We start from the raw sequence: 23,845 nt of genomic DNA on the forward strand, positions 1-23,845 counted from the left end.
ACAGGCAACTTCATCTCATAGAATGCGCAAGCTTATTTCGCAGCACACCCAACGGCCAACTCCGATCATCACGGCGAACCAAATGCATCCGTAGCAAACCCGACGCCGGTTTCTTGGCTAACAAACCTCTCCTTTCTTTGAAACAGGATGGCCTCCACCAACGAGCACGCAGACGCCATGGATGTCGAGGTGTCACCCAAAAACAAGACTTCGGTCGAACACGACATCCGCCAGTCGCTCGGCGCCATTAGCAACTCTGTCGAATCGCTCGAGATGCGCGCCGACCCAGACGCCCAGGCGACCGTGACCGACTTTCTCGACTTTACCGAATACCTCCCCTCTGATATGATGCGATCGTTGACCCTGATCGGCAAGCTCGACCAGACGTACGCAGAAGCATCCCTCAAGATCCACAACCTCACCTCAACCTGGGGAAAGCTCCCCAGCATACCCGCCGAAGAACGCCCGTCCCCTGTACAGTTGCGCGCCGACATCTCGGATAGCCTCAACCATGCGGTCAGCTCGCGGGTCTTTGCGCACGAGGAGTCGGTTCGTATGTCCGAGAACGTGAGCCGTCACTATAATCGCGCAAAGACGATCCTCGCAAAGTTGAAGGATATGCTAGAGAACTACCCGGCAGAGGAGCAAAAGAGCCCTGTGGCTACGACCAAGTCGCCTCAGCTTGTCAGGGCCCCGAGGATGCTGCGCAATGGGGACGGCGAAAAAGTACGACGGCCGCGCATACCCAGAATTACTGTTCCTGGCGAGGTGCTGCCGCCGTACGACCAGTTTGTGGCGTATTCAGACGACAGCGACGAAAGCTCCGAGGAGGAAGACGACGAATCCATTGGGCGCACACCAGCTCGGTCAACTCCTGCGCCCCGGATCAAAGTCCTCAAGACTCCCAAAGCCCGTCCGCCGAAGACCCCTAAAAATGCATCAGCACGGCCTCCTAAATCGGCCGCAACTCCCGGTGCAGCCGCCACGCCTGCTGTTGTGCTGCAGCCTCCGCCAGAAAACGCTGTGATAGGAAGTGCGGATGCTCCTTGGCTCCAGCTGACCCCATGGGAATTGGCAAGGTTGAGGAAGCGTATGAAGAAGAACGCAACGTGGAACCCCAGTGACACCATGATCTTGCGAGAACTCAAGACGCTCGGACGTGGAATCGATGCCTACAAAGAGGCAAAAAAAAAGGCCGAGGACGAGGGCAGAGTCTTTGACCAGGTGCCTCCTGCCCTGGCCCCCGATGCCGAGAGCGGCAACAAACAGATCCCAGAGGGCGCTATCAGTGCTGCTGCGCTCGCGTCTGACGACATCCAGTTGAGTAACAGGGGCATGAAGTTGAACGAGGCAAAAAAGCTCAAGCGAGAGTCGTTGGCCAAGCAAGCTGCTGAGGAGGCGGAAGAATCGGCCCGCCAGTTTAGAGAGGCTGCGAGGCTTCTGATGTCTCATGAAGCGCCGCCATCGGCGTCGGCTTCCAACAACGGTGCCGACCAGCCAAAGTCGGCAAACAAGGCAACCCCCAACCCTAAAGCCAAGCCGAAAACGAACGGCAACAAGCGCAAGAGAGACTCTGTTCCGGAGGCCGAGGCTGAGAAGCCTGAGCCAGTCGAGACACCGGCTCCGCGTCCTGCGCCGAAGCGTACCAAGACAGAGACTCCGGTGCCTCTGCCTCATCTCAGAGCCGGTCTCGCCTCGCAGTCTCTGGCTGAAACTCCTATCCCGCCCCCTGTTCTTACCCCAGGCGGCACTGTGGTTACTCCTAAGATGACTACGCCTGTGCCAGTCCCAATGTCCGGACAGGAGCCTGCGGCTGCGGCAACAACGAAGCCAGTAAACACCTCTGCACCGGCATCGTCACCAACTAGTTCAACCGGACAACCTGCCTCCATTACGAGCAACGGGCTGGCGAACATCGTAACAAAACCACTTGCGGAGACGCCCATACCTCCGCCGATATTATCACCCAAGAAGTCAAGCACGCCGATTCTTCCTCCAGTACGCGATGCTGCGGCTCGGAGGGAAACCAGGGGCGACATGGCGAAGAAAGGCCAACAGCTGGCGGAAAACCTCGCGCCGGTGCTGCCGTCACAGGCTCCGCAAACGCAGCGTTCATCTTCTGCGGCCCCTTCCATCAAACAGTCGAGCTCCCGGGCGGCGACGCCGGGCACAACACCCGTCCCGGAAGGGCAGCGACGTCCCGGCTCCAGAGGAAAAGCTTCGAGTCAAGAGCCGCAGCCCTCGCTCGCTCCTGAACGATCCCGTCGCACCAGTACCGCGAGGAACACGCCAGCACCAGAGCAGAAACAGCCGGGCAAAAGGACTAGAAAGCCCGTGCCCGGTATTGTTAGTAAGACCAACGCTGGAGGCAGCAGTGCCGTAGGTAAGCGCAAGGCCGCGCCTAAAAAGAAGCGTGCTCAGAAGAAGGAGAAGGGCCAGCCGATCGAGATTGAGCTGGAGGAGGACGACGAGGGCAACCCGATCGATCCCAACGAGCCGCGGTACTGCGACTGCAACAGGGTCAGCTTTGGCGAGATGATTGCGTGCGACAATGATGTAAGTACTCTTTGTCCAGCTTGAGTGCCTGGTGTTTCCTTTCTTTTGTATGCTGACACGTCTAAAAAAAGAACTGCGATAAAGAGTGGTTCCATCTAGAGTGCCTTGGTATGACGCATATCCCCGCGCGGACGACTAAATGGTATTGCCCTGACTGTCGTGTGCGCTTGAATATCGGGGAGAAGGGCGAGATTAATGCTAGGGGGATCAAGGCCTGAGATTAGGACGCGATACGGGATACGCTATCTACACGGCGTTCAAGAGGCCAAATGCGCGGATTGGGGTGGCGTTGGCTCGTAGCTCTCGAAAGGGTCACATTTCCAGAGCCCGTGCTACCAAGACAGTACTGTACAATATAGGTAGACTTGCATCGACATGACATACCATATGCACAATAGCAGTACCGCCACCGTTGCTCTTATGAAGAAAATATATGTATATCGTTGCTTCCGAGACAAGTATCACTAAGGTTCGAGGAAGCCTCGCGGTCTGTGCGTCCAGATGCACCTGGGTGGTAGGCTATGCATGAGTGCGGCCTTCCCTTGCTTCATCAGACAGGCACTTGTATACTGTCATCTCGTCCCGTTACATCTCGTGTCTTTTGCTAACACGCATTCCAATACATTCCCGGCCGCTTCGTCTGCAATGGCGTCTGCTTGAGTCTACTCCAGTTTACACAAACCTTCCCCGCGCAGCGTCACGCTCTTTCTTTCCATTTCTGCTCTGACGCTTCCCACCCGCTGCCTGTCAAACTCATTAATCATGGGAATCAACCAGTGAGTGCAATCCCGGCGGTATCAAATCGTCTTTTATATCTGTAGTCCCCTATACTAATCTCCGTCCCAGTTTCTGGAACGTCGTCAACGAGGCAGGAAGGAAGAGGTCGCTGGCCCAATGGGCTGCGAATCACCTCAAGGAACACGGGCGACCGCTACGAATAGCCATTGACGAGGCCCATTGGAGATTCAAGAATATCACTGATGCCAAGGAGGCCGAGATCCAGGAGAGTCCGTAACCCACATCTTGTCCTGTCTTGGGTTCCTATTAGTCTCCAGCCCTCTTTGCGGTTCGCGAAATGCATCTTTCCGTCTTCTCGCAATCCTCAAAACCCACCTCCCCGGTCTCATATGACGCAATGTGCTTGAGGAAGGAACGTTCGCTTTCAAAGTCAAACCATCATCTGACACATGCGCAGAAAGTCCTGGTTCCCACCCTCGGGAGAAGGCCATACTCGAGCGTACACTGCCGCTGTTGCGTTTGGGTATCCAGCTGCTTTTCGTTTTTGACGGCGAAAAGCGACCGGAGATGAAGAAGGGCTCAAAGCGATACTGTCAGCGCGAGGCAACCACGGCGCTCCTCAAAGGTATGCTTGATCATTTTCATGTGCCGTGGCATCAGGCCCCAGGAGAGGCCGAGGCCGAGTGTGCACTACTGCAGCAAAAGGGCTTGGTCGACGCCGTCTGGTCCGAGGATGGCGACTCGTTCATGTTCGGCTGCACACTTCTCATCAAAGACTTGCGCAACGGCAAGAACCAGAAGCTCAAAGAAGAGGCCCAATCATTCGACATGAGGGATATCAGGAAAACGGGGCTTTTCAACAAGAAGAGCATTACACTCTTCGGAATGCTAACTGGATGTGACTACGACTCTGCGGGGCTCAAAGGCTGTGGTGAGGCCATGGCTCGCCAGTTGGCCAGGAGAGGGGGGCTCGTCGAGGGATTCTGGCGAATCCAAACAGAGGCCGATGCGGCTGACTGGCGGATGCTTCTCGAGGAGGAGATAGAAAGGATCACTTCTAGATCGAATCTGAGCTTCAACAAGCAGAGATCCAACATCGAAAGCTTTCCCGCCCTCCAGGCCTTGGAAAATTGCCGGAATCCCTCTATCTCTGATGCGGCAACTCTCGACAATCTTCCGTTTACACAGGGCGAATGGTACGGGACGCACACGACTGAGAACTTGAAGGTGACGATTCCATGGATGCAAGCACATTTCTTCAGTAGGAAGGCCACCATTTGGTGGGTGGAGCAATTCGTACCCGTGACGATCAATCAGCGATTCCTGAAGAATGATTTCAAGGTACGCGATCTGGTAGCAAAGGTTGCACACAAGCGAAAGGACTCCCCAACAACTTCCGCCGAATTCGACCCGTGCCAAGTGTTTCCTGGTATTGAAGAGGCGATCCTCGTCTTGGAGGGAGTTCATCTTCTGAATCGATGGGGCGAGCTCGATCGGAAGCTAGAAGGACATCCGATTAAGAATGTCAAATTCGATCTACTAGATGCGATTCTCAGTCAGGGCATGTCCGAAACAGAGTTCCAGCTTTGGCTAAAGGAACCCAGAACACCTCGGCCGAACAAAATTCATCCCGTACACCCGCCTACAACCTCACGATTGCAACGGATGCCTCTACATAGCGGTCTTGACTTGCACAACGTCCAATTCCATACCCCAATGACTGACAGCCGTCGTATAAGGACTGAGAACCGAGCGAAAGGCCAGCTTTTAGGCTTGATAGGTCGTTCTCACGAGTCCAGCATCAAAACAGTGGGAACACCAGTCAGCTCCGACTACTTGCGGAGAAAACGACTGGCGAAACTCGATACAATGCGGGGTAGTGTCGATACTGCTACTGACGACATGCTCGAGAAATCCCGTGGCAGAATAGGCAACACTTGGGGCCTTGACGACGAGGACGACGAGGACGGGGAGATAGAAGAGATTCGAGGCATCTGCAGCAAGAAGAGAAAACTGGCAGAATCTCTTGCCGAAGAGATACGCAACACTATGCCTGGGACACGAGGGAGGCAGCTTCTGCTAGATATGGAGTTGGACTCGTCGCAGGATTCTCTTTTGAGTGTGCCTCTTAGGACGAAAAGAGGTGTAGGAAGCATGCCCTCTATGAACAGTACTCGACCGGGCACCTCGCTGTCGTTCGGCTGTGGCAAGGGCACGGCTGATGATCCAGTGGAGATACTATAGCGGAGGAGACTTGGAACCTGGTTGCAACCCTGGGACACCGAATAAGCCCAGGGGATTGAAAAGTATGCGACTTGATCAACGGGCATGCCTGACATGATTGAATGTGGCAGGGCAGCACTCATAGCCCGTAGCCTTTGTTCTCGGAGTAACAGTCGGTTGAATTAATGTCCTTTATTCCTCGTTACGTTCTCGTATCTATCCACATGGGTCTAATGTTAAATTGCACGTTGGACGGCAATACTACCCGGTCAACTGCCTAACTAGGAAATAGCGAACGAAAATGTCTTCATAGCATGCTACTGAGGGGTTAAAAAACTCATAGTCGAGTTACATAAGAGGACAATAGGATAAGCCCTTGACTATATTATCAAGATGACAGTCGAATCTGGGAAAGCGATCAAAGCCAATAACTCCACTTTGGCAAACGGAAAACAGCAAAGCATCCTTCCCACCTGGAATGACGCCGCAGGTGTCGAAGTCGCGTCGTCAGGGTCGAGCATCGCTGACACACTCCTGCCTTGGCATGGAGGCATGTGATATCAGCCGGCACCAGTTTCCATCGCCCTCCGAACCCCCCTCAGCCTGCGCAACGAAACAAGGGAGTATCCTGAGAAAGGAAAGAGAAAGAGCACAGGAGGAGAACAAGCATGAGTATCTCGGAGCTACCCAGTTACGAATCGCTTAGAGAAGCCAGCACACGGTAAAGACTTGATAAACCACATGCATGACACAAATTACGGCAGTTTATCGTCGAATTACCTGTGCCAGGGTCGTGCAACGGAACCATCCTGCGCGCCGGCTCGGTCGATTTAGATAGGGGGGTGGTGGAGGAGGAGGAGGAGGAGGAGGATATTCCCTGCCGTCCTAGTCAGGAAACGCGAAACACAGCGCCAATGGCCAATAGGCACGCGCATGTTGGTCTTCGTCTTGACGAAGTCGTCGCGGCTGTGAGGGAAATAAAAGGGTGACTGACCATACTACGTATATGGAATACGCATATGGAAGGGAATGGGCCATGTACCCCGGTTCCTTAGCATGGAAACACGAAAACGAGTCATCTAATCATTGGACAAAGCGTTCGTTGTTTATTGCAACCTGCGTGCCCGAGCAGTGCTTTGATTCCAGCAGGGGGCCACCGGCCCCTCATATTGTTGGCATAATTAAGGTTAACAGCGGGCACTCCGTTCATGTCAGAGGGTTGAATCATGCAATATGTGTGCGTATGAATCTTCGTCCCTGTAGCGGAGGGTACGGACGAGTCTCCGAGGCTGAAGCGGCGGGTGCCATCAACGTTAAACTGGGGTTAGGTCATGGAATAAGTCGTTGACTAGGATGCAGGTAGACCGTTGAGCTTGAAGCCGGACCACCTGCCACATTGCGAGTAACTCGGATGGAGTTCTGCTAAAGCGAATGCTACACATTAATTGCCTCTACGATAGGTAGAACGATCATAGTACTTGAGCAGAACCTACAGAAGGTGTATATAAGCGTATGTATCCCACCAGAGCTTTCTGCTTGTAGATGGATTCGAGCACGCCCCATTCCTCTTTCCCTTCAGCTTCCCTCCCAAGAACCTCACAAACCCGTTCCCGATGCATCTCCCCCAACTATGGCGGCCGTTGGTTCTGGCCCTCCACGCCGCCGCCCCGGCCCTCGCGCAGGTCTTTAATACGTACCCCACCTTCAACGCCCTGGCCGGCAACGCCGACTCTACGGACGCGGCCCTGCTGGGCAACTACTACAACCACTGGAAGCTCACCGGCACCAACGCGACCACAAACACGACGACGTGGGACCTCACACGGTCCGCCCGGATGGCCACGACCTCCCCGAAGGAGATCCCCATGTCGGGCAAGCGCGCCTCGGCCATCATCGAGCCGTCCCGCTCCGCCTTCGTCATCATCGACATGCAGAACTTTTTCCTGCACCCCAAGCTCACCCCGAGCGCCACGCTCGGCCGCGCCGCCGTCGGGCCCACTGTGAACCTGATCCACGCCTTCCGCGACAGCGGCGTCAAGATCCTGTGGACCAACTGGGGTTTCGACGACTACGACCTCGTCATCTCGCCGCCCGCCGACCTCGACGGGTTCTCCGACGACCACACCCGGGCCACGAGCTTCTGCTCCGACATGGGCACCATCGAGGGCGACAACGGCGAGACGGTGCAGGTTGGCAAGAAGCTGTGCCGGGGCAGCTGGAACGCGAGGCCGTACGGGGACCTGGATGACGAGATGGTCCGCGGCGTCGAGCAGGGGACGGATTTCTACTTCAACAAGAGTGAGTGAAGCCCACGGGCCCCACCGGGATCCCGACACACACACACACACAGAGAGAGAGGGAAATGACTGACGTACGGACGCTGGTAGATCGGGTATCGGGCCTGTGGGGGGCTCAGACCCCGCTTGGCCTATACCTCCAGGAGAACGGCATCACGACGCTCTTCTTCGGCGGCGTGAACAGCGACCAATGCGTGTGGGGCGCGCTGTTGGACGCCTACTACAAGGGCTTCGACGTGGTGTACGTGCCGGACTGCGCCGCCACCATCAGCCCGTGGTACGCGGAGCAGATGGTGCGGTACAACGCGGACCTGAACGGCTTCATAGCCAACAGCAGCGACATTATCGCCGCGCTCAAGGGCTGATAGCCCGCGGGGCTGTAGGGTTGAGTAATTGGAACTCACGGCGGACATGTGGGGGAAATCCGTACGAAGAACAACACACATTTTTTTTTTTTTTTTTTTGGTTCGGGGAGGGGGCCGGCGTTGATCGGCCAATCAGAGTAGCCGGAGGTGCTCGAGCAGAGAAGCTCATCAGTCCTCCCTAGTGACCGGCGGGACAACTAGGAGAATAAACCAAGAAATAGAGACCTGGCGGCAGTGCATATAATTTCTTCTCCGCGGTTCGGGGCAGGAAGAACTTTCTCTCATTTTACCCTTCGTTAAATTACAAGCTTGGGACGAGGTGGCTCCTGAGAAGCCGGCTGGTGTGCATGGGAACCCCGCCCCGCCCCCCGTGGGGAACCCAGGTGTCCCGGTATGCAGAAGTCATGCAGGTGTCGGCGTACCATGCCGGCCAGTTTCGAGCCGGTGAAAGAGGTGGCCCTACTGGGAGCGAAATTCCAACAAACAAGTTTCCAAGTAGGCATAGTCATATATAGCTCCTTTAACTAACAAGGTAAAGAGAGGGGTCATAGCAGGCGCGGATGATTTGCCTTTGCCGGATGAACCGGTGGCATCGGGGTCCACGCAGAGCGAAGGCTTCTTACGCAGAGCTATTGCACCGCCAGGGAGGGAGGGAGGCTGATGTGCGTGGGCCTCCACGGGACGCTGGCTCATTGATATATAAAGTGGGTTGTGAGCGAACGGCTTCGCGGCGAACAGATATGAGAACAACTTTCCATGATACGGGCTAATCGTGATACTGTACAAGTTCACAGAACTTAAGAACAAGAAACTGAGAAGCCGCCTCAAACAGTGAATTTCGCCCTTTTGAAATTGCACCATCCCCCCCCCCTGCGTCCTCATCACTTAGTAGCTTTACAGTCATTCTGGCCACCTCCCGTGTGGGTAATATTACCCCCCCCCCCGAATTCATTGTACAATTTCGCCTGCTGTTTCTCCTTTCAGTACCCGTTCCTCGCTTCACCTCCGACCCTTCTTCGGCGGCGGCGGGCTTCGCGACCGGGACACCGAGTCGCTGTACCTCCTCCGCTTCGCACCCACAGGGCTCCTCGAGTCTCTGCCCCGGTCATCGGGTGAACTTCTCTTGAGCGACCTCCTCGGCGCAGGGCCTGGCGACCTCGACACCGAATCGTCGCGACGGGCGACTCTTGCCCGGGGCGGCGGCGAGATGCTGGCAATGTCCCGTGGACGGGGCGGAGGCGAACGGCTATCTCTAGGTCCGCGGCGGACAGGAGAGCGAGACCGGGAGTCGTACGACGATGCACGGCTCGGCGACCGACTGGGAGATCGGCTATCGTAGCGGGCGCGCTTCCGCGGTACACTGCTCACCGACGAACTGTTTCGCCGGGCTGTGCGACGAGAGTCTGGCTTAGAGCCACGGCCAAGGGCTGAACCTCGAGCAGAGCCTCGCGCAGGTGGGGGGCTGGCAGAATAGGAGACAGAACGTCCTCTCCGTGGAGAAGGGGACCTGCTGACGGATGGACTGTTTCTCCGGGCTGCCCTTCGCGGCGGCGGCGGCGTCACGCTGAGACTGCGATCTCTGGGGCTATTTCGGGCCGGAGAGGGAGACCTGGAATAGCTGACTGAGCGACCGCGTCCTCTCGGCGGGCTTGCGGAATAAGAGTCGTCACGGCGTCCTCTTCTGGGAGGCGTGACCGAGCGACTGTAAGAGCGAGACCGGATAGAACTCCTGTCCCGGCTGTAAGAACGTCCTCTACCACGAGGGGGAGGAGATCTGGAGTCGGAGTACTTGCGGTCAATGGCACGCCGGGGTGTGCGCGATCTTGACCGCGAGCGGGAGTAGGACGAGCCAGTATAGGAAGAGTAGTCGGACACTGACTCCGAGTCGGAATCTTCAGCTGGCGGTGCGGGCAATGTCGGCTTGGGAAGGTTTTGGAGATATTCTCTGGAAGCCTCCGTGAGAGCGCCCATGCCGATGCTGGTGAAGTAGTTGATAGAGAAACGGATGTTCCGTGCATTGTCGCGGGGGAACAAACCGGCGAAGCTGGGCTGCAGAATCTCGTCATTCATCCGTGCCTGGAGCTTCGCCATACCAAGCTCCTCAGAGATGTCCTGGAAGAGGATCTTGATGAAAATTCTGGAACTGCTAGTTGTCTCGTCCTCGTTCAGATGAATGACCGAGAGAACATGCCAGCCAATGGCATCAGTTGCAAGCAAATGCGCAAAGAAGCGCGCAATGTTGCGAAGCCTGTTTGTCTCGTAGCGATGAATTTTGCCGTAGTAGTCGGCGAATGACTCCTCAAAGAGACCAGTCCACAAGCGGTTCAGCTTGGCGAAGCGCTCACCAATCAGACCGTGAAACTTGGAAAACGTCTTCTCCTGGGAGCAAATCTCGACAATCATCGATGGAAGCTCCGGCTCCTGCCCGGCCGGAAGATTGACTCGTAGGAGCTTGTGTACGGCTTCCTCGGGATCAATGGAGGACATGACGGTCAGATAAATGGTGCGTCGCAAGTTAACCAGATCGGTGTTGGACTGGTCCTTGATCTCCATTGCCTTCTCCTCCTCATTCTCTTCTTCCTCGGAGCTTTCATCTTCATCGTCGTCGTCGTCATCGTCGTAGTCGCTGCCCTCTCCCAAAATCTCGGCCTTTAACTTCTTGTATGCCTCCTCGTGTTCCTCCCATTGCGGGTCGTATTTGAAGATATTGAGGCCATCCTGCACGTCAATCTCTCCGTCAAGGTCGACCATGTGTGTGATTTGGTCCTCCTCTTCGACCAGGTCCAACTCCTCCTTGATAGGTGGGTTGTCCTTGAAGTTGTCTTTTCGGACCTGGAAGAGCACTTCGATCATGTACTGCACGCGCTTGTCGATGTCGGCCTCGTGCAAGACGTTTCTCAACTGATCCCAAACAGCCAATGCGATTGCGGGTTGCATATCCTGCAAGTGCTGCCCCACCTCGCGCATAAAGTTGACGGCGATCTCAACACTGTCGTCGGTCGGCTTGTGGAGTAGGAGGAGAAGCATCTGACCGGCAAGTCGTTCGTGGGCGACCTGGTGGTTTATGAGATGCGCCAAGAAGGTGGTGGATGAGACGCAGACAGCTTTGTCGCTGCGCTTGAAGCCCTTGCGGAAGGACATGATGAGGCGTTTGACCAGGAGCTCGCCGACGGCAGGCAGCTTCGTGTTGACGATGGCCGCCATGGCCGCAAAGACAGGGGTGAAGGGTAAAGAGGCCGCTTGCGCCTTCATGATGGATCGGCAAAAAAGGCCGCGACCCTTGATCAGGTTCTCGCCGAACAACTCGGGGACAATGTGTTTGATGTTGGAGTAGTTGACCTTGTTGATCAGACCGTTGATGCTCTTCTTCAGCGCCTCCCACATCAGCCTCTGGTATTCCTTGGAGCTCTTGTCGGTGATCTGGGCCTGTAGCGCCCTCAGCCGTGCAGGCGGGATATATGTGCCTCCAGATCGCATGGACAGCAGCTTCTCGTACTCGGCCTTCGCGATGGCCTGCTTCTCCTCTTCCGTCCTGACGGGGGGTGTCGGGCGACGCTGTTCCTTGGGAGCCGGTCGATAGCTGTCGGTGCGATCGCGGTCGCGTTCTCTGTCTCGGTTGCGGGGGCGCTCATTACCGCGATGGTGTCGACGGTCGCCGCCGTCGCGGTCGTCCTCAGATTCGCCATCGCGTTCGCGGCGCTCGAGGCGCGGGGAGCCGACGTCTGCCGATGCCATCGCGCCTTGGTGTCCCGTAAGTCCCCAGAGAACCACCTGTCGAAGGTCTGTATTCGCTTCAGGGGGTCTTGCGACGCCAAGAAGTAGGCGGCAGGTCAATCGGAGATGCGTTGGTGTTGATAACAACTCTTTTTTTGTCCTTTGGAAAAAGGTTGCAGCTTTGACGCAACTGGACTTCTTAGGCAGGAGTTACCTAAAAATCCAAAGTGTGGCTGGGGAGTCGAGAGACCCACATTCGCCGGACGAAGCACGGGCCTTGCGGCTGGAGCTGTCCGAGATCAGGGGACCTGTCTGGCTGGAAGTCAGTCATACAGTCAACCGTGGCAGCTCCTTTTAGCGCAGCGCGCCGCCCGTATCCCCTGAAATCGCGACGACATTTTTCCCGATCGGCCACGGCAGCTACTACTGGCCTGTCCTACCACATCTTGATCCTCCCCTCCCTCTTCACCCAAGATTCTCCTCTGAACGTGGCCATCCACTATACGACGGTCACCACTTACGCCCGCCAGCTTGCCAATTCCTTCTCTACGCTCCTTTACCCCTCCTCCCATCCAACAAATCGACAATGGTACGTTGAGAAGCCGCCGAAGGACCCTCCACCCATCCCACATTTTTGGGGGCGCACTTGCCTGCGCAACAAGGGAGGAGAGGAAACGAAACATCGCAACAGCTAGCTAACATATGCTTTTATTTCATACAGAGTGGAACTCTCGTCGGCTTCGCCATGCTCGTGGCCGCCTCTGTCATCTTCACATACTACTCCATCTGGACTCTGCTCATGGTAGACACTTGCCCCCCCTCCTCCTCTTCCCCTTGGCCGTTGTCACGAGTGGCCATCAAGGTTTACTAATAGTTCCCTGCCATAGCCCTTTGTCGATGAAGGCCACCCTCTCCAGAACTTCTTCCCTGCCCGCGTCTGGGCAATCCGCATTCCCGTCATCCTCATCCTGCTTGGCTCCGCCGTCGTAGGCTCCTTCCTGGGGACTGTCATGATCCGGAGTAACAGAAAGAAGGCCGCCAAGGCCAAGGCTGCTGCGAAGAAGAAGGCGTAGACATGACAAGGAAGTGGAGTCTTATTACAACGGCCGCTCGTCTTGAAGCTGGAACCATAATTTGTCACGGAGGCATGTCTGGGATGGCAGAGACGTCGACATTGATTGCCTGGAAGGCATGGTTTACTGCACTGCACATACAAGAGAAAAGTACCGAAATGGGTATCTAAGCTGGTTTTATTGGAGAACGAGCGTGCAGCTCATCTCGTGAGACGGACTACCTACTCTGATAATTTTCAAGGACTTATACCCTAGGCCAGGGAAAACCCCCCTAAAAAACACCAAATAAAGGAGTGAGTGGCGCACAGCCGGCCAAGTCCATGCCATGCCCCATGGTCCCAAGCCTCGGCTCGCGCGTGTGTTGTTGAGTAATTCTAGACAAAATCACAGGCGCAAGTGACTCCTGGTCTAACCTGGCTCCAAACGCCTCCTCTGGCATCCTTCTTCAAACCCGCTGATCGGCAAAGTCGAGGACTTCGCAATCGTCCTCAAAAAAGCCATCCTCGTCCTCCATGTGACGTGCTCCACGCCGACGACGTGTCGTAACGACAATCTCGTCGCCGTTCTCTCCACGATGCATCACTCTCTCCATCGACGACAGCGGGAGCGCACGATGATCATCCGAAATGTTGAATTCATCTTCTGAAATCGAGTGGTGCCCGGTGTCAAGCTTGACAAGGTTAAGAGGCTGACCAAAAGCCCAGGGCTGTGACGAGTCCGTCTCGACAGGTGTGTGCTGAGTACGCAAGCGTTGCTGCCGCTTTTTCTGCTTGGGCGTTGCCTGGTCCTCCAGCGTGGTATCGGCCATGAGGGCCACCAGGGAAGGCGGCAGCGCCGCCGATTGAGCTCCGCATTCGTACAGAGACACACGCCTGTCGGTGTGGAAAGGCTGGTATGGTGCGCTGGACTCTATTTCAGCTTGAGGGATAGAGGCTTCTGCGCTCAGGTCGACTTGGAGCGGCCTAGCTCGCGGGTCCAGGGTCAGTGTCTTGCCTGCGTCCAGCTCTCTGTCGGACAAATCCAGGTATTCGTCGGAGTCAATGAACTGGCGGACCGCAGGAGACAAGCCATCGAGGGGCAGAGCGGGGATTCTGAAATCCTTATAACGAAGCCCACGAGCCGCTCGCTGCTTGCTGGGCGCGGTCGACGAACGGCGAGTCTTGGACGGGAAGGTACGGACGAGGCCGTCGCCGACGACGTACAGAGTATGGTACTTTCTACCAGTGATCCATACAACGCACGACGAGCCTGGGAGCGTTGAGCTTTGTGGGAGAGATACGCGGTTGTCTCCCGTGTGACGCAGCTGGTTTATGGCAACGCCCGTCTTGCCCAGGGAGTGGCTGATGCTGGCAGCAATAGCCCTTCCACCCACGCTCGCAGAGTCGACAAAGTTGCCACCAGTCAAGCCCTGAGCATTCGCGCTGCTCCTACGCGGCCTAGTGATCAAAGGCCTGGCGGCATAATAAGCAGCACCAAAAGCGCTGGAAGCAATCGAGACAGCCGAGCTGGGTGCGTCTGACGCAGGCGCGCCGTTTTCCTCTGTGGCCTTGCGGCGACGAGGTGGCGGCCAGGTGAAGGCACTGGACGGCATGTCGAGAAGATGAACGGTGCCTCTCTCGGTGACCATTGCAATTCGTTCCCCGTTGGGTTTCGACCAAGCAACGTCAACGATCCGAGCGACCGTCATCCGCGAAAACTGCGCAACCTGGCGAACCCTTGGGCCGACCGCGTTGTTGGCGGCTGACACTTGGAGAGGCGACGACTTGGTGTACTGGATGCACATCAGGTCCCATACCGTTTGCACATCACCCTTGCCGCTAGCCGTGAACAGAGACAGTCCCGTCGGCGAGAAAGACAAGAAGCTGCAACCAAGCGGAGACGCAAAGGTAATGAGCGGGTGCAGAGTGACAGAAGTCCTCAAGCTGTCCATGTCCAAAATGGAGACGAGGCCGGGATCCTTAGTCACCGCGTGGCCGGGCGTGCCATGTGTGGGTGGGAACTGGGGCGCGTCGTGACGGGGAGGATACGAACCAGCCCACTGCTGAGCAGTCAACGGAGGCGACCTGGACTGCGACGGAGGCATCTGGTTCGTGTTCTTATTCCAGTACGAGTTCCAGGCCTGCAGTCCTTGCTGGCCAACCCATTTCGCACCGGAGATGAGTTCTTGCGTTGTCTCGCGCATTATTTTGTTGACCATGCTCTCGGCCATGGGAGAGTCGACCGAGCCGGTGACTGCAGGGAGCACGGGCGAGGTTACCGAAGAGATGCCAGGGGCTTTGCCCAAAACGGGCACCGGAACATGAGCGCGGAGAGCAATCTGCGAGGAAGCTGCGGGAGGACAATAGGCAATCCATTTACCATTAAGCGACAGTATCGGGGTCTGTGGGTTCGGTCGTGGGAGCGCTGGTGAGTGGCGCCTCTCTGCTTCCTCCGCAACGTCGCCTCTGGGAGGTTGCTGAAGGCTGGTCCAGAGCTTGCCAACACAGCCAAACCGGCTAGAAACCTCGTCGGAGTCCGGGATCGAGCGGTAAACCCAGCACTCTCCGCTTATGCCCGAAGCCACAACAATATTTCCAGCATCAGCTTTGATGGTGAATGCGCCCGTGGGCGGTGGCGCCTTGAAGATTGGACTGGTGACTGGGGTCGACAGAGGAGCTTTGGGAGCCTGAAGAAGCACGTCGACTAGCTTGCCCGTCTTGAGGGAGTACAGCTCGACTGATGTCTGGTAGAATTCGATGACGGGTGTGAAACGACCAGAGGGGCCACCCTTCTGGCTGTCGTCTGTTCGAGGACTGCCAGGTGTTTCGGCTCCGTCTTCGGCGACGCGATCGTTCGCTGCTTGGATCGCGATCTCCGGAGAGGTCTGCGGCAGCACCGGGCCGTGGATGACAACAGCGACGAGTGGGGAGTAGTCGACCTTGCTGCCAGGATTCGACCAGGGCAAGATTTTGGCATCGTAGACGCCTCCTCGCAGTCCTTTCAGACCGGCAACGCGATCCAAGCCGCGCTTGCTAACCGAATAGACTTCAAGACCGCCCTCGTAGCCAGCCAGCACGACATTGTCCGATCCTGGCACAAACTCGGTGTGGGCGGAGGGAAGCGTGTCAAATCCGAAATAGTAGCCCTTGTCGCCGGCTTTCATGCCAGCCTTGGAAGCCGTATCGAAATCGATGTCAGGAGCACCATAGAAGTGCGGCTGGGCTTGGTGGGGGAGCGGGGGTTGCGGGCCGACTCTGGCGTGGGAAAGCTGAGAGTGCATGGAGCTGCGACGGTATGCTGCAGCGGCAGCGGGTTGATGGTAAGCCTCAAGCGGAAACTGGGAGTCCATTTGGAAGCTGAGGGGTCGCTTCATGTGGTTTGGCATGCTATTGGGAGGGGAAGGGGAGGCCGTTTGGGGAGTCAAGGACTGGCGCTGAACGGTCCATCCGTGGTGGAGGCGACCGGAATCCTCATAGGAGGAAGGCTGGGTGGGTGGTGACTCGCCCATGAGACTGATCAAGTTTCCTGGAGACCCAGAAAGGCCCCCTCGTGCCCAATCTTGGTTTGTGCTCGCAGCCGAGGCAGAGGTTGTTGAAAGAGCATCCAGGGACGGCGAGATGGCAGGGTGCCCATCGTAGGGGGACGGGCCTTTGGCTATGGGTCGAATGTCGGGAGAATTCACAGGAGGCGACGATGCATCCAACGGAGGACTCTTGGAGGGACTGCCATTTCTATTTGGGTTGTCAGAGACTGTTGTCGCGACAAATACAGGAAGGAGGAGGGGTGAAGGGGGTACGGCGGTGACTCAACACCGACGACTGTCGCGGGGTTCCAATGAGGGCAGGGGCTGGAAGGGGGTAACCTACGTGAACTTGCCCGCGGCGAGTTTCGTCACCGCGGCGCTAACTGCACCATCTTTCGCGTTCTTCCTGTCCTTCTTCGAACCTGTGTGGAAAGAGATGATGAGTATGCGGTTTCCGTGAGGATTATAGCGCGTATGGGGTAGAGATTGGTAAGGGACAGCCAAACTTACTCGGCATTCAGGTGGTGTTGCGCCGCAGTTGGAGCAGTCTCCTGCTCCAAGGACCTGCGTTTCCGCAAGGCAGCTTCTACCTGGTTTATGGAAGGGCCGAGGTGTTGCACGAGAAGAAGAAGTCGTGTATGGCGGCGATCGGCGGCTCGGTATCGTCGTTTGGAAGGTATTCGGGAAGGGGGGTTGCAAAGAATAGAGTTGTCGGTCTATTAGGGGATCGATGGTACTGAGTCGACCCAAGGCGGCAGATGACTTGGGATGACAAAAGTGCCGCAGGTACTGTGCAAATGCTTTGTAAATGGACGGCTATGGACGGCAACTCGGAATGACGACGAGATATGGCAGGTGTCGTAGAGCAAGGTAGGTGAGATGGACAGTGGTTGAAAGTGTACGAGCGAACAGAAGAGAGTTGAAAGAGCGGCTTTCTTTCCAGGCACAGCGAAGGCGGAGAGGAAGAGAGACAGATTACTAGGATGGCAAACGAAACATCTATGGAAAGGGACAGAAAGAGAGAAAAGCGTGGCAAGTCGTGACGGACGTGACGTGACTGATGTGTTCACGGGAATAGCTGCTATAGTGGTTCGTGGGTTGTGTTGTTGGTGTTGATGAGTCGAAGGAGAGAGCACGGGGAGGAGTCCAGTGTCAGTGTTAGTGAGGTCAGGTCCGGTATGGATGCATCCCGTCCAGTGCGGGTAGGTGGGTATCTGGTACGTGCTCCCCGCCATCAGCCGCCAGCCAGTAGCAGCAGGCAGTAGGTACCTAGGCAAAGCGGTAGGGCCAGGTACCTCCGAGTCTCTCTCCCTCTCCCTCCCTCCTCTCTCTCTCTTTCTCTACCTGTATCTCCCTCTCTCTCTCTCTAGACCTCCACCTCCATCACCCCTCCATAGCGGCGGCGTCTAAGATAAGATATCGGAGGGAGGGAAGACCTTCCTTACTTAGCCAAGCAGCACCACCTCATCACGATACACCGTCACCGTGGAGCCGGCTGGGTGACACCACCTAGATGCTTCATTCGACATGCAAAAGATCGTTCGTTACCTCTGTCAGCTCTCGCTCACCCACAATAGCCACCAGTTAGCTACCTTTACCTCAGAACCTGACTCTCCCTCACCTACAGCCATTACTGGCCACCCGAGGGCAGCGGGGTTTCCTTTTTTTCGTACTGCAGTATATAGTATTGCCTTCTTCCGTTGCTCTCCCGCCCTGCCCCGATGTCGGCGCGGTAACCCCCAATCCAATGTCCCCTCCAAGCCACCCCTCCACATCCTCCATCTTAACCGGTCATTTGGAGGAACTGGACCCAGGGCAGCGGGGGTGTCAAGTGCAGACAGCTTGCTACACTAGGTTTGCCATGAGAGAGGGGTACCGGTATTCGACGGTGTTGGGAGATCCCTCCACGGTACTGGGGCACTGTTTCCGTCCTGCGACTGCGAGGTGGGAGGTTCCAAGTGCGAGGGAGTTAACCACCGCCGCTCGGTATCTGCTGGCAAGCAGTGCGCATCGTGGGCAACGCGCAGGCCGCAGTGCGGATACAGATAGCTACACTACAGATACCGCATACCATTCTTGGTCGGGATCCAGCCTACATCGGACAGGGGGGGGTTGGCACACTGATCCGGGGGGAACCTGGTGTATGTACCTGGGCAAGTCCCTCGGCGTATCTCTGCTGCGACGCTTGGTTGATGCACAACTTGGACGTGACGGCACCTGCTGACGAAGGGTACTTGGGCCCCCGACTGGACTTCGTACCTTTTCGGCGCGGCACACGGCGGGTGAAGAGTCCAGCGGGGCGCGGGGCTCATGTTCTTGATACTCTCTCTCTGCACACCCTAGTCCGTTCTCTCATGCTGTCCTACTTCTGGGACCAAACCGGAGATGAATCCAGTCCAGCTCAGCCCAGCCCAGTTTCCCATGGCCATTGTCTCTTCAACGCAGGCATTCCTCGGCACATCCTGGTCTTCTACTGTGCCCTGTTCTCTCACTGTATTTCCAGACACGCCTCAACCTTATCTTTGCTCGCTATCAGCGCTGGATGAGAACGTCCAAGTCACATTCGGCATGTCGGCGGAACTCGGATTCCACTACGAATCCAAACTTATCCATGACACCCCCTCTTTTCAACTCAGAATTGCACCACACCGTTTCTTCCATTGCATTCTACCAGTACCAAGTCTCCAGGCTTGTCTCTCTACCACACACACTCACACACACACACGCGCATATACACCTAGGCTCAGCTCTGCATGCGTTTACAGAACAGATCGAGTCTCTTACCGAGGCCGGGGATGCAGGCGGCAACGGCGCGAGGTCCAGCCAAGCCATTCAGTGCCAAACCAGATGTCACCGGCTACCAACACCGGGCTTTCCCCCCACTCCAATCTTATCAATTTCCGTCAGATCCAAAAGCCAACCCCTCCCCCCTGTAGCCGGGACCAGCTGCTGACGCCTGTGGTATGCGTGTCTTGCGTGTGCCTGCGCCCGCGAGCATGAGAACAGCGGACGGCGCACAGAAATGATGATCCGGGGGTGACCGATGTCATCATCCCGCTTTGGCCTGATGACTGGCGGGCGCGGACCCCAACCACTGCGATGATTACTGGGCGAAGCATCCTTTGCTGGCGAAGGAATCATGGGCTGTTTGCTGAACTAACGAAACGGTGTCCTCGTCATTTACCGGCCATCCGCTGGCAGATTGCCTCCAACTTTTGATTTCCTATTCCAGCATACCGTGGATGTCCGTTTCCCCCTCCCCCGTCATCGGTCATCCGTCCACTCTGCCCTATCTCGTAAACTACCGCATTCCCGGCTGCGCTGGGCCAGACCGTCCATATGACAAAGACACCTGACCCTCTCGGTGGAGGACGAAAGGGGGGGGGCATGTCAGGTGAACAGGCCGCTCACAGCGCTCATCAGGCCCACGGGAACAACACACCACTCACCACTCGCTGACGTAGGAATGTACTGGTAGGGTTCTCCCGGGTTCCCTCCACTTTCCTCTCATGCCCGTAAGCCTCTCGGGTTGCTTTGCTTGGGTGAGCTGCTGCAAACCTCAACCCTCGCCGTTTCAAAGAACCAAGATGCAGGCCATGAAGTCACTTTTTGTTGGGGAACAGCCTAAGTTTTCTTTTTTGGCTATCCTCGGCCCAGTTACCTAAGGCACCCCCTCCCCCATTCCTCAATGCGATGAGGTGAAGCGAGGCCAGCCGAGGCGAGACGACGAATCCAATGACGAAACAGTGTGCGACGAAGCAAGGCACGGAGTCGGTCGTGGCCGCAATGCCGACGAAGCGCAATACAGCGTGTGGAGCGGTCTGAGGTCGGATTCATCAATGGATGAATCTGCCATCATCGATGGGATCGAACCCGATCTGCCAGATTGATAGAAATTGGGGGGGGGGTTGTTAAAGAAAGAAAGAAAGTCATCGGTGAAACACTGGCCACAAGACACGCGCGCACACAGACCCAACACAAGTACATCCATTGCGCCAGCTGTCAAGCATGCAGTGCCGTATTCCGGTGGTTGGATGTCGCCGGTCCTACCAATTCCCACCCTTCATTCAGCGCGCATCTCTGCGCTGAGTATCTGCTTGTGCCGGGTCCGCCGTCGCATGTTGCACCTCCTCAGAAGTGCGACACAGCAGGTAGCTCGCCCTCGATCTCAGTCCACGGGTCGAGCCAGACTCGATATGCATCCATCCGCCACTCCCCGTCCTGCCTCACCCACTCTGCGCTACCTGCCCAGCTGAACACGCTCTCGCTCCCGTCCAGCCCCTTGCGCCTTACCCCCCCCTCAACATGACGTGCACCCCCTTCTCGGTAGCTGAGCCGACCGCGCTTGTGAGCCAGTGCTTCCTGGCCGACACGGTGCTCCACATCGCCGTGCGTAGTTGCCGGATGTCTGCTCACCCAGTCAGCCCTCGGCAAAGAAAAAGAGAACTCCCACCAAGATCGTGCCCGACATGCCACCGCAGACGTACTTTCACGCGTCTCGCCCTCCAGAGCCCCGACCTTGGCCCTCGCGCCGGGGGTGTAGAATTCGAGCCAGCGCTCGTCCTGGTCGCGGCGGTCGCTGGTTCGGTAAAAGTCCCGTATCCGGAGCCGGAGGTCCCGGTCGATCGACGTCTCGCTGGCGGAGAACGGCTCCATCTGGGAGTAGCTGTCGTGCGGCTCGACGCCTTCCGTAGCGGCGAGGCGATCCATCTTCGTCGCTGTTTCTTTTTTTCTCTTTTTCTTTTCTTTCTCGTTTGTTTGTGTGATGCTATGAAGAAGAAGAAGGAGAAGAATAGAAATAGCAAGTTCGTCGATGTAATACGTCGGAGAAGTGGAAGGTGTGGGGTCGTGACGTTGAGTCCCACATGCTGTTTTCTCCATTGAGCACAACCAGACGACGAAAGCTTTGTGAGATTTTCCTTGGGATTGATTGAGCAAGTCAACTCTTTTGAAACGGCATCGCTAGCCTTTCGAATGCCGCCACGTCCGGCAGATCAGGTGTCATCGACGCCTGTGCCCTCGCGTTCATGTGCTCTCTGTTCTAGTCGCCAAGCCTGCAGGAGGGGCAAGGACGGTGTCTCTTTGGCTGCGACGACGAAGATGATATCCTCGCTCAATGAAGAAGACCCTGGAGAAGATTGACAACCGACATAGAGCCAGGGCGGGGCCGAGAGCGTTCGACGTAGCAAGCCTGGAACCCGGCAGCCGACCGAACTGCCTGGATCAGCCCCTTCGTCACCGAGGCTTCTTCCACAAGACGGAATGGCCCGTTTTAATAATCAAGATCGTAGGCAGTCAGGTTGCCGAGCGACATACCGACATCTTACCCACTTTCAGAAGTTTTAACGCGTTTCCATGACAGGCTTTTGATGTGATGTTCGTCTCGTGATGATGCTCTTCACCCCTCTCCCCTCCGATGCGAAGTTGTAGTTTGGCCACCGATGGCACATCGGTATGGAGTGATGGTTAAGTGCATCGGCAGAATGATTGGCCCCAGTATTTGGAACGATATTCGTAACCAGTACGGTCCGTCTTGGGGTTGCAACGATGATATAATAACACAGTCGAAGGTGTCATTCCAACTACTCACACCACGATTTCCGAAGAAAAGAAAACAATGACGTCGGCGATACGGTGTATATAGTGAGGGTTGATGATGGAGTCGTGATCTCAACGACGTTTCCCGACGAAGATCCCGGAGCGATCGGATGTCTTCAGTGTCTCCGGGCCGAATAGTAGAAGAATCAACGAATCCATCACCTATCTTAACCGTGTCAACCCAAGTCAAGATCGTAGCCAGTTCGGGTTCGAGTATATAAGTCCCTATGTATATATGTTATTTATAGTACTTCTAGTAAAACTCGTTATGTAGAGACTTATTACGTTTGTTATAGCTAGGAATATGAGTCAGATCTAAGACCTTAGAAGAAATACGAATAATACTGCACTAAATCTAAGTTTCAAACAAAAACTTTAAAAACTTCCCTACATATAAAGAGGTGTATTGTTGCATCTGTACGTATGTCTAGCTCTCAATATTTTAGCTACACCCAAAACTTTTCTAACAGAATACCGCTCTCAAAACGTCAATATTTCTATCTATATACACCCAATCTTTCTCCGACAGCAGCATACCTCTCAATTAAGAACCTCAGCATGAAGCTTTCGATCTACATGGTTTCTGCTGTATTGGCCGCTGTTGCTACAGCCAAAGATTGCTCAACCCCATCTGGATCAGGAACGTGTATTGGAAGAAATGCTCTTTGTGAGGTTACCATAGTTGATCTCAGTGGCGCCTGTCCCGCTGGCCCAACATGCACAACCCCAGCTGGAACAGGAGAGTGTAGTGGAGCAGGTGATGTTTGCCTTATTACTAAAGCTTTGACCAGTAATGACTGCCCATAAACACTGTCTGGTGACAAGGGCGGTCGTTAAAGGAGGAAATATGCTGGTGGCAGGCACAGACCTCGAAATCAATTAGGCCGAAATGGGAAGAGTCTACGGCGAAGTTTTGGTAAATGTTGGTTTCACTAGGGTATTAGCAATATAGCAATATAGTTAACCGTACGTATCAGTGGCAATACACAAATATTAAGGGTAACTGTTCTCTATTATACGTAAAGGAAAAAACAATAACTATTGTAGGTGTTACAAGTGGGTCAGGGCAACTAACTGCACCACAAAGCAAAAGCTTCAGTAATGATGCGCCTACATCATTATCCCGTGTTCTGCACTATATAGAGCATGTGCATATGCATAAATATCAGTCAGGGGAGAGAACTGACAATTCCCAAAAATGGAGAGAATGGCAAAAGCGTATGCAACTGCTTGCGCAGTCGCTTTTAACTATGGACGTACAGGGGATCGAACCCTGGGCCTTTCGCAGAGACGTGTAGATGCAAAGCGAATGTGATACCACTACACCATGCGCCCGGACATTGTTGTTGAAAGCACAACGCCAAGCTGATTCTTATATCTGGTAGATGTGGGGCGGACAGGCAGCAGAAGGTGGGTCCCCTTGAGGAGGGGACGTCAGCCGTTTCCAGAACCTCTGTACCTGACTAGGAATGCCACAGGCTTGAAAGGGTTTCTGTCTCTGTGTAAGCTAGACTATGTTAGGATTTGCAGGCGCCTTGGAGATTGACAATCACTTCTGCCAAGTGGCATCGCTTCTTGGAAAATAGGCGCGATAGTGAGTGTAATAAGGTATATTTCTATCCTCGCTTCGCAGTCTAGGGTATATATCACTGTCCGTCGCCCTCATTGGACCGGATTCCGATGGACACATACAGTACTAGGTCAAAAGTCTGTCTACAGCAATAAGGATAACCCGACAGAGAATCGAAGAGGGGAGCGATTAATAGCTCGAGGTCACTT

At 55.5% G+C, this 23,845-nt stretch overlaps 10 protein-coding genes and 1 non-coding gene across 11 annotated transcripts; 6 read left to right on the forward strand and 5 right to left on the reverse strand.

The window, feature by feature from the left end:
- Positions 1-3: 3 nt before the first annotated feature.
- Positions 4-3,010, forward strand: LY79DRAFT_557242 (PHD-finger domain-containing protein). The gene is made up of 2 exons (XM_060558075.1): positions 4-2,556; positions 2,628-3,010. The coding sequence occupies exons 1-2, from the start codon at positions 148-150 to the stop codon at positions 2,772-2,774; spliced, it is 2,556 nt and encodes an 851-aa protein (XP_060412964.1). The 5' UTR covers positions 4-147; the 3' UTR covers positions 2,775-3,010.
- Positions 3,011-3,070: 60 nt separating this feature from the next.
- On the forward strand, positions 3,071-5,695 carry LY79DRAFT_557244 (PIN domain-like protein). Its single transcript, XM_060558076.1, has 3 exons — positions 3,071-3,332; positions 3,403-3,563; positions 3,752-5,695. Exons 1-3 carry the CDS (start codon positions 3,319-3,321, stop codon positions 5,536-5,538), a joined length of 1,962 nt encoding a protein of 653 aa, XP_060412965.1. The 5' UTR covers positions 3,071-3,318; the 3' UTR covers positions 5,539-5,695.
- Positions 5,696-6,950: 1,255 nt separating this feature from the next.
- Positions 6,951-8,499, forward strand: LY79DRAFT_557248 (isochorismatase hydrolase). The gene is made up of 2 exons (XM_060558077.1): positions 6,951-7,815; positions 7,905-8,499. Exons 1-2 carry the CDS (start codon positions 7,131-7,133, stop codon positions 8,177-8,179), a joined length of 960 nt encoding a protein of 319 aa, XP_060412966.1. The 5' UTR covers positions 6,951-7,130; the 3' UTR covers positions 8,180-8,499.
- Positions 8,500-8,771: 272 nt separating this feature from the next.
- Positions 8,772-12,065, reverse strand: LY79DRAFT_557250 (uncharacterized protein). Its single transcript, XM_060558078.1, has one exon. It carries the CDS (start codon positions 11,912-11,914, stop codon positions 9,179-9,181), a length of 2,736 nt encoding a protein of 911 aa, XP_060412967.1. The 5' UTR covers positions 11,915-12,065; the 3' UTR covers positions 8,772-9,178.
- A 549-nt stretch (positions 12,066-12,614) lies between these two features.
- LY79DRAFT_478521 (dolichol phosphate-mannose biosynthesis regulatory protein) lies at positions 12,615-12,927 on the forward strand (the record flags this gene model as incomplete). Its single annotated transcript, XM_060553252.1, has 2 exons — positions 12,615-12,695; positions 12,781-12,927. Coding segments are annotated over 2 exons (228 nt in total), but the record flags the coding sequence as incomplete, so codon positions are not given.
- A 231-nt stretch (positions 12,928-13,158) lies between these two features.
- LY79DRAFT_244215 (uncharacterized protein) lies at positions 13,159-17,086 on the reverse strand. Its single transcript, XM_060551770.1, has 3 exons — positions 16,979-17,086; positions 16,812-16,890; positions 13,159-16,676 (listed from the first exon to the last, which is right to left on the reverse strand). The coding sequence occupies exons 1-3, from the start codon at positions 16,983-16,985 to the stop codon at positions 13,412-13,414; spliced, it is 3,351 nt and encodes a 1,116-aa protein (XP_060412969.1). The 5' UTR covers positions 16,986-17,086; the 3' UTR covers positions 13,159-13,411.
- LY79DRAFT_244199 (uncharacterized protein) lies at positions 16,944-17,959 on the reverse strand. Its single transcript, XM_060551767.1, has one exon. The coding sequence runs from the start codon at positions 17,701-17,703 to the stop codon at positions 17,188-17,190; it is 516 nt and encodes a 171-aa protein (XP_060412970.1). The 5' UTR covers positions 17,704-17,959; the 3' UTR covers positions 16,944-17,187.
- On the forward strand, positions 17,960-18,773 carry LY79DRAFT_244200 (uncharacterized protein). The gene has a single exon (XM_060551768.1). The coding sequence runs from the start codon at positions 18,216-18,218 to the stop codon at positions 18,690-18,692; it is 477 nt and encodes a 158-aa protein (XP_060412971.1). The 5' UTR covers positions 17,960-18,215; the 3' UTR covers positions 18,693-18,773.
- On the forward strand, positions 18,773-19,556 carry LY79DRAFT_244212 (uncharacterized protein). Its single transcript, XM_060551769.1, has one exon. It carries the CDS (start codon positions 18,854-18,856, stop codon positions 19,466-19,468), a length of 615 nt encoding a protein of 204 aa, XP_060412972.1. The 5' UTR covers positions 18,773-18,853; the 3' UTR covers positions 19,469-19,556.
- Positions 19,557-20,757: 1,201 nt separating this feature from the next.
- Positions 20,758-21,178, reverse strand: LY79DRAFT_670646 (uncharacterized protein; the record flags this gene model as incomplete). Its single annotated transcript, XM_060563807.1, has 2 exons — positions 20,758-20,876; positions 20,956-21,178. 2 exons carry the CDS (start codon positions 21,176-21,178, stop codon positions 20,758-20,760), a joined length of 342 nt encoding a protein of 113 aa, XP_060412973.1.
- A 2,139-nt stretch (positions 21,179-23,317) lies between these two features.
- LY79DRAFT_t159 lies at positions 23,318-23,401 on the reverse strand. The gene has a single exon. It is a non-coding gene; the product is annotated as a tRNA-Ala (tRNA).
- Between the last annotated feature and the right edge of the window lie 444 nt (positions 23,402-23,845).

The sequence above is a fragment of the Colletotrichum navitas genome (assembly GCF_030913465.1).
Source record: "Colletotrichum navitas strain CBS 125086 chromosome Unknown LY79scaffold_39, whole genome shotgun sequence".
Lineage (NCBI taxonomy): Eukaryota > Fungi > Ascomycota > Sordariomycetes > Glomerellales > Glomerellaceae > Colletotrichum > Colletotrichum navitas.